The following is a 9,368-nucleotide window of genomic DNA, read 5'->3' as shown; positions in this document are numbered from 1 at the left end:
CTTCACTGGCCGCCAGTGCGCCTTGCGTGGACCTAGCAGTGACGGGTGAAACTTGCCGTGGCAGCCCTCACACCAAAAATATTATTTCTGGTTTTAAGTACTGCTGAATGTTTCTCCTCCCTGCACACACAGCCCTGAAAGGGTGATGGTGCCTCTTTCCCTCACGGCGATCCTCTGTCCCCACCYCCTCACTTCTCTGCAGCTGATGGAGAACTGCAATTACAAACTTTGTAAGTGTGAAGCRGTGGGTGTATTGGTATTGCTTGACAAGATCCTCGAGGGAGGCAGGTTTAACAAGAAATATTTCCAATGTATAGAAAAGTGTAAAATAAGCAGCAATATGAAATATGCTTTGTCTCAAATGGAAAAGTCGTTGGTGACATTTTTTGCATTTGACTTGCCACAAAAAATTTAAGTTCCCTGGCTCATAATGATATAAATGGCCACTAAGCCAGTGTTAGCATTATTTGTATCTTGACACCACCTAAAATGAATACTGGTGAGGTGGGAGAAACTGCAGCTCTCATTAATTCAGTTCTAAAGAATCTCCAAATGATACACGGGAAGATGGTGTTGCTTAGGGCTAGCTTTGGGGGCACCAGTCAGTTACTTTTCTCTGCAGAAGAGTTAGATCGATTTCTCTCTCTCCCATTTCTCCTTCTCTCTTGCACCTTGGAGAAATTCCTCACGGTTCCATAAGGAAAATCCAAATATTACCCTATAGCCGATTACCTGGAACAGTTCTCTAGCCATCTGAAAAATACAAAAAAGGCCTGACTGAATCTCTGATCAAAGCACTTCTATTATATTGACTACATCACTGTGCAGCACCTTGAGCCTCATAATGTAAATTAATTCCACACACTTGTGGTAGGTTGTTGAGCTCATCATCATCATCAAATAAAGACTCAGGTATTACTAGCTACTATCTCAAACAGGCAACAAATTACACCTATTAAAATAATTAAAGCTATTTCAAATGTTGGCGAACATTTGAAAAAAATGGCAGAAGAAGCTAAATTTCATGCCAGAGTTTAAAAACACATACACACAAAAATCTCAAATCAGACTGAGGTCTTAGGATACAAGGTGCACTACACAATGCCTCAGCTTCTCAACTTTGTTAAACATAAACCATCTGTGGTTTTACATTAACATCTGTGTGTGTGCTGGATGCAGCTAGAAAGTTAAAAAAAAAGTTTACTAAATGGCTAAACAAGCAGCACAAAGCAAAGCTTCATATCACAGCAGGCATAAAAACTGCAAGTATATYAACAGGGTGCTGTCCAAGATAATTCTAAAACATCTTACAAAGGCTTGACAACCTCCTGTGACCTTAAAGCCCTGTTTCATAACAAAGAATGGCAAGAGTCTTAACTTTTTTATACACGTCCTGTCTGATGGAACTGAGGACACAAGTATTTTACTGCACCAGTTCTCTCTCACTTCTGATTAATCTCCACAACTGCTCACCCATGCTGGCCAGAAACAAACGTGGAAGCGACGTCCGCTACCTACAGCAGAAATTCTTCCCTTGATGAAATGGCTGTCTCAAGGTAAGGCAGCAGCCAGTAGCAATTTGCTAAATACAAACATTTGAGTTCTCCTCTTCCTCCATAAGAAAACTGCTTATTGAGAATTATATACAATAAGGTAATTTCCAGAGGATTCAAGTACAGAAATATCACCTACCTTTACAAAAGAAAAGTGTTTATATCCTGCTACTGTTTCAGCCTTGCTTCCTGAAGACTATGATGGACCAACAGCTTTTATTAAGAGTTCAATGCAAGCCGTAATAATGTGACAAGGTACAAGTTTATGTTTCAGGACTGACAAAACAGGACAGCAAAAGCCAGTGCACCTTTGGGGGAATGAAAGCATGGCCTCTGGAAAGGCAGAAGCACCCAGCTTTGAAGAGAAGCAAAGGTGCACCATACCGCTGTCATTATTCCTCCTCTTACAGTGTGGGCCAACACGCAGCCAAGCCAAGTGTCTCTGCCAGTTCCACAGTCACTGTGCCCTAATTCCTACAATAAGCAAGATGAGATCCCAATGTTTGTAAAACACTAAGCATTATAATGGTGATGTTGCATGTTTGGATACACTACTGCAGGCGCTGTGCACAGCGGTGAAGTTTCAGAGACTATTTTCTGTGGCCAAAAGACTGACAAGCAGACTAAGACACATTACAAGGACATGCTTCATGGCAAAATTTTAATTCTGTGAACTCAGGAAAGACTAGCTAAAAAACCATTTGCCACAGTAATGTTTAAGTACCAATAGCACTGAAGCCTATGAGCCAAATTGACACGATGAAGCACAAAAGTTGTCACAGAAAACATATGGTTGTTACAGCTGTGAAAGACAGGCTTAATTTCTCACCAAGGAAACAACAAAAACTACATTCAGTTTTCTGTGCTAACTCAGTCAGCACCATCATACACTATTCTGTATAGATTATGGAATAAATACATTAAGCTTTTTAGCAGCATGGAGTTAAATTCAGTCAGAGCACATTCTGTCTGTTCAGAGTAATCCCTAACTGTGATCCACAGTATTTGGAAAAAYCATTTACACAGAAAATACATTGAGAAAGTAATCTTACGGCTTTGAAACAGAAATGAATTAAATTCTACACACAAATTAATTATTCTGAATGTCAATTTTTTTAATGGAATACTTAAATTTATTAGAAATTCAACTTTAATCAGAATAGCTCAGCCTCAGAGAAGCAGAAGGGCCATCAGAAGGAAACCCCTCAGTTTAGCTACATTAATGTTAATCAGATTTAACAAAAAGAATAAAATTGCTTTCATATATAGCATTCTTAACAAACAAAAAGTATAAAAATAATCCTACTAAGAAAACTACTAAATTTAGCCACAAATTAAGGCATAGACAGCATGCCTTAAGTGTGTTGATATCAACTAAGCATAAATTTATGAAAAAGGTATGTTTAAATTTTAAATCTGAGTAAAAAAAATACTTTTGAACTAAATTTAGTCAAATCTAAGAAGTCTAGTAAGTCTTCCCACATTTTCAGATCTCCCAGTGTGGGGAAAAACACGTGGTACAGCAGACATGTACATGAMGAAGAAAGCTGCTTGGCCCTATACTCATTATCAGAACTGAAGGAGCACAGCCGATTCCATTCTGTTGACTGGTTTTGTGCCTGCATTGTAATTCCTCTTATTAGAGACTGTAAATTAGAGCAATTTTAAGATTCCTTCAATTTTCCTCCACCTTACAGTGTATTCTCACCTCTGCATTACACTTGACCCACTACTAACCCGAGTGCAGCTTCTCTGGTTTGAAGACGAATGGTCTTCTTTCAAGATGCGCAGCCCTGAGAAGATGAGAATTCCTCTGGGGCATGCGCAAGAACTCTAAGGAACATTTATCATAAGATCCCATCTTTGAATCAACAGCAGAATCCCCACTCAACTCAGTTGGCTTGATTTCACCTYATATTCAAGCCAAAAGTATCTGTTTTTTAATCACTTGGAGACCACAGCCCTGCTGCTTTTGAACAGCCTTGACTTCTATAGCCAGTTTTTGCTTATGCACTCTTTACTCTAGTCATCACTATTAAAACTCTAGTTACTAACAAATTTACTCATTCATTTTCTGGCTGAAGTTTTCAAACAATACTTGTAAGGTTATGCTTTTGTTACCAGAATCCARTGACACACCTCATATTTTGCTACCCTCAAATATAAGCAATTTTATTGTAAATGCTGCAATGACCTTTAACTAGTATTGCTTAAGTAAAACCTAAACAATGACAGTTAACAGAAGTGTAATGCCATGAATGCAACATATGAAATGTGTCCTTTTATCCTCTTGTATACAGCAGTAAACAAAACACAGGAATTTCTGATGCATTATCCCCTTTTAGTTTCCATTCACTTCCAAATTTTCTAAAACCTGCTTAGCTGGACTTAGTCCTAAGAGTGAACTGGTAAGATTCTATTGTTCAATATATGAAAGGTAATATAAAAAACTCTTGCTAAAAAATAAACTCATGTTAGCAGTAAAAAGATCAAAAGCATCTCTGTAATGAAAAATTATTAAACTGAATATATATGAAACAATGTACATTATTTTAAACTTTGYTTTAATTTACAAGCTAGTATTTTAAATTAATAATCGAAGTCAAAAGAGTTATTGAATAAAAAATCTTTTGTATAACTTCGAAATTTCTGAGTAACTGCATGATTAAACACAGGAAATTCTGCTGGAAAGAAATGAAAAAGAGGGAAAGGGATACAGACTCAAGAGCTGCCAATTAGCTGTACTGTTTTTGAGAGAATAAAAGGCTCTGTTTTGAATTAAAAGAACTCACTCAAATACTTCAGTAGAGCAGACTAATAGCTGTCCATATGAAACTACTTTTAATGAAGGGAAATAGCTTAGCAACAACTGTTAGCAGCTTTTTTTTGCCTCTCCCCCCTGCAGTAAGCTGCTTTCTTAAATCAGCAGATAGAAATGAGGAAAGAAAAAGATCCTCTGCTTACTCAAAATTTTCCTTTTTTCAAAGTCACCAGCCAATTCTTTTTGCATGCTAAATCCACTCGTAGGGCTCAGATACAACAGTGGTTTAGCAGGTTTAGAAAGAAGGTAATTGATGTTGTCACTACAAGGACAGTTTCAGCTAGCTTTAGACTTTAGGAAATCAGAGGATTTATTTCCTGTAGACACCCAAGAAGGGCTTAACTTCCCAAGCTTTCAGTTGCTTCAATATCAAACCTGAAATTAGGAAGCTTTGTTTAGCTAGGAAGGCAGCTGCCCAAGAGTTAATTCTGAAAATCACTTGCACAGAGTTAACTGAAAAAACCCCACATATTACTGATCAGAACATTCTGTTGCAACTGCGAACATTTGAACATTAGACCCCAAGTTATTCGGTACCTGTTGGCTGGATTTCTCCAAGTTCTCCTTATACGATTATCCTCTGTTGCTGGATATAAGATGATGATAAGTTTTGCAGCATTRTTTCTTGATGTATTGATTTGAGTTGCTCTTGGCTGTATTCCTTCACCTCTGCCTGTAAACAGAACCTGCATATGTTGAAAGACACTGGACTAACTGCATTACAAGTTAACTATTAACATAATTACAATTCTGAAAATACCAATTTAGAACAAAATACTAGAATTTGACAATTTTAACAGCATTTCAGTGAAGACTCATTTGTAAAACAGAGGAGAAATAAACCCATACCCAATAATACTGTTTGAAAATACAACAGATTTTTTGAAAGCTTGATAGTTGGCTTTCCTTCTCTAATCGCTRTAAGATAGCGTGTGAAATTTATGTTCCTTTATTTGTTACCTGTGACTAATCGGCCAACTGAGGGAGTGTGGAACAGACTATGTGAATCTCACAAAACTAAGACTTAAACAAAAATTTTTTTTCTTGGCATGGTAACAGTTTTTAAAATAAAATTAGAATCTGGATGACTTGCAAAGCCATACTAAAATCATTTGAACTTAAATTCTATATGTAAKGATGTCTTTTTTTCTTCTACTTTTTTCTTTTTTTTTCATTTAAGAACTCACTTTCTAAGACAGCAAGCACATCTCAATGTTTTAACATCCTGCATGTCTACAGTCAGCATTAGTCTGAGATCATAAATCCACATATAAAATTGGCAACCCTTATTTTGCTGGCAATTCTTTCCCRAAACTCTAACCACATGTAGTGGAAAGCAGATGACACACAATCATCAACATTTTTTTTTTTAATCTATCTGCATCATTTTTGATCTTAACTTTTAAAAATGGAGATAAATAACAATCAGTATTCATGTACCCTTTATTTGCTTTCTCTGTAACATTCCATGCTAATTGCAGATGTAATATTTACGAGTGTAAAGATAAGAATGAACAACTCTAGGGTGGTTTTGTTCTGTTTTTACATGTGAATATTTTGGCTTACAAAATTAACAGCATACAGTAAATAATCCTCCCATACTTTGTACAAACTACATGATTTTGATATACAAGGATTCTGTTTTTATTACAGTGACAATATACAACCATGTCTATTTACAATGCAAAAAGTATATAAACCACATTTTAAACATTCTGCTACTGGCAGCCACTATATTTTAGGAGGTAGCTTTAATTAACAAAATGAACTGAAGCCACATTTCCCATCATGTGTTCTATCAAATAATTTACAATACAAAGATAAAAATTCATCATATGAACAGTATATACAGTTTAATTCTCAAAACAGCAATCTAGCTTTAAATCTTAACAAGAATGTCTCCAGAGTAGCTGGGATGGCAGTGAATTTGCTCTTGATTTTATGTATTGCTCAAGAAACATACGTAATTACTTGATCATGCATTCATAACTTTATTGATCAGATTTCAAGCTAAATATAGATAAATGAATCACTGATTGTAGTTAAATGATTTCAGCCTCAGGACTTAAATGGTTTAAAATAATTCACTGATTTACATGAAAATCAGTGACTCCACACAGTGTACTTAACTCTTAGTAAAATAATTGGCAAAAACATTTATTTTATTGCAAAATTGCTTTCTGTTGTCCCTCCGTTTGCTAAAATCCCAGTCTATTCACAGATATTGTTGGGTGCACTAGCATTCAACAGATGGTGAAGCATTAGCCAGTCTTTTCCTATAAACATGAGCTGCATACACTGACAGCACTGCTGATGTACCATCTGACCCATCGGTATTTCTTCCAACAGCAGGACCTTACTGCATAATACTGAAGGAGGGTGTCATGATTCACCTGAAGCAATGCATCATCACTGAAAAATGTGTTCAACCCTATTATTCCTGACAGCTGTTAATATTCTTATTTCATTGAGTCTGCAGATATTGCAGATTGTAAGTACTTCTATTAGAAATAAAATCTTTAATTGAATTCTGTCCTGAAATATAAAACAAATATGGTGTTCCTGTATCACTCTCACAGTTCTGTATGGGAGAATTAATCCCTTTTTTGGCCCTGCAGTAAAATTCATCCTGAGATTCAGTGCTGAATACACTATACAAAGCTAGCAACAGAGTTGATTGCTTTATTATAGAAAAGTCACACTTAAAAATAGTATCTTTTATGTTAACAGCTGTCCTTTATATTGTGCTTTGGTAGGAAGAAAAAAAACCCAACAACTTACCTTGCCAACAGCAGAAGCAAAAAACAACTGGAGTACAACACAGAAAGAGACCTTCAGCATTTAGAAACTGTATAAAGGAAACCACTATTGCTTGCAAAGAGTAAAAATACCAGGTAACAAATTTGGTTTACCAATTATTTACAGTCAGGGCAATTTATTATTTTAAAATGTATGGCTCAAGAAATTACTGCCCGCTTCCCTTCTTTACAAATGACATAAAAAAACGATTACRAAAGTGCTTCCTGGTGGAAAGGTCAGAACAGGTAACCGTCTATGAAGCATTATACACCTTTTCCTTAGRACAGCTGATGGCAAAGCCTTTCAGTCCTTAATTCTTGGTATGTTGTAGGCATAACGAACCAAAGGGAATCCTCGGCTTTGGTAGAAACACGCACGCCCGCAGGCCTGCACTTGGTCTGAACTGTCCGACACGAAAGAGTCGTCTTCGTCYGCGTAATCGGAGTGGGCTGACTGGGTGCCACAGTCCGACCAGTAGCCGTCCGGCCTTTGGCAAGGCACTACTGCCAGCGTGGGGCAGCTGTGGGATTTTATTAAATGTTTACATGGGACAGGCTTGGACAAAAGGAGCGACTCGCAACATTCACACACGGTGACGTTACCCTGCAAATGCGTGTACATGCCACAGTCATAGTAGAAATCCTGTGTCGTGCAGCCCCCTTGAGTATTGACGGAAATTGCTACTGCTCCGCTCTTCCTGGTCATGTGACGTCTGAGCAACTTCCAGTCCTCCTTGAACTTTGGATTGAAGAATACGTACAGAACTGGGTTCAGGCAAGCAGGTAATGGAAAAAATATCAAAGTAACAGACTTCATTATTTCAGGGCTGATAGAAATTGCAGTGATCAATGGTGCAAACGAGAAAAACGCAACAGGGCAGAAAAAGATGCAATTCGTGAAGATTAGCCAAGCGACATGCTTAATCATGCTGGACTGAGAGTTTTCGGAGAGGTCCTCTTTCTCCAAGTTGCAATACAGTTTAGTGTAGATAATAGCCATTAACAAAAATGCTAATGAATTCAGCAGCACTAAAGTTACTGTGAAACCTAACGAAGGTGTTTCTCCAGTGGGGAAGGGCAAGCAAAGGGGTGACGCTGAATACTCTGCTTTATGAAGGAGTGGTAAGCATCCTGCTACCATAGCACACAGGAAAGCAAAAACTGCAGCAATTTGAAATTGTTTTTGGCGATTGCTTTTCCCCTTTTTAATTATCTCCTTCGCAGAGAAGCTCCGTTCAACAGCTGCCAACATCAGGAAAAAAATGGCACCTTCTGATGAAAAGACTGCAAGAAACCCAGCAACTCTGCAACCACTGCCTGTTTCCCACCATATGCCAAATTCAGCAAATCTCCCCCAAGAGACAGCATCCAGAAAAGTTAAAATACCAGTATAGACTCCCATAAATAAGTTAGAGACAGAAATCAAGCCTATGAACAGTTTGGAGGATGGCAATGGACTACAAGATGCAAATATTGTTAACATGACAAGTAGGTTGAAGAACAAAGCAACCAAAAAAATAAACCAGACAGTAAGTCGAATCATCCAGCTTCCCAGCAAATATTCACAAGGCTTGAAAGCACCTAGAAGAAAAAAGCACAACCAACTTAGGAAAAAGTAAATCGGGCCTTAATAAGCAAGATTTTAAAAGGTATTACAACAGCACTCCTCATTAATTCATGATTAGAGTACCTAGCTGAACTGCTAAATAGGGCAGCTGAAAGTAAACTATTCTGCTGAAGCTATTTACTAATTAATTATGCCTGAAATAATAATTACTGCAATGAATGGTCACTTGAGAATACTCTGTACAAACAAACTTAATTACCTTTTAGCTACTCAAAATAGCTTTTATTAATGCCACCTAAATATTTTTTCTTCCTTTTGATTTTACACTTTATAAACCAAGTTGTTAATGAAGTAAAAACAAATATTCACAATCAACTTTTAAGGGGAAAGGATTTTTTAAAAACTGCTCTCTCAAAAAATAATTCACAAACATGCCTTCCGGAGTAGCTTTTGGTCACAAGGAAACATCTGTAAAACAGYTGACAAATTCGATTTATTGGCTTTAATAGGAGCAGGAATTTCACCACAAGTTTCTTTTATTTTCCTCCTTTCTTTGTTGATGAAAGGCATTGTAAGCCTAGAAAGGCACACAGGGAAAATGGTTTTTCTTCATTTGCCACTGAGTTGAA

At 37.1% G+C, this 9,368-nt stretch overlaps 1 protein-coding gene across 2 annotated transcripts in view; it reads right to left on the bottom strand.

The window, feature by feature from the left end:
- Positions 1 to 5,799: 5,799 nt before the first annotated feature.
- The window catches only part of LGR4 (leucine rich repeat containing G protein-coupled receptor 4), a 44,401-nt gene continuing 40,832 nt past the window's right edge, over positions 5,800 to 9,368 (bottom strand). For both annotated transcript variants that reach the window (XM_085300886.1, XM_085300887.1), the window contains one exon: positions 5,800 to 8,753. In XM_085300886.1, the coding sequence (XP_085157012.1) occupies positions 7,477 to 8,753 (1,277 nt within the window). In that variant the 3' untranslated portion in view covers positions 5,800 to 7,476. The remainder of the gene's footprint in view (positions 8,754 to 9,368) is intronic.

The sequence above is a fragment of the Rhea americana genome, unplaced genomic scaffold (genome assembly GCF_003343005.1).
Source record: "Rhea americana isolate MKP2758 unplaced genomic scaffold, rheAme1 scaffold_17, whole genome shotgun sequence".
In the NCBI taxonomy this organism is placed as follows: Eukaryota; Metazoa; Chordata; class Aves; order Rheiformes; family Rheidae; genus Rhea; species Rhea americana.
This window is presented reverse-complemented; position numbering and strand designations above follow the sequence as displayed.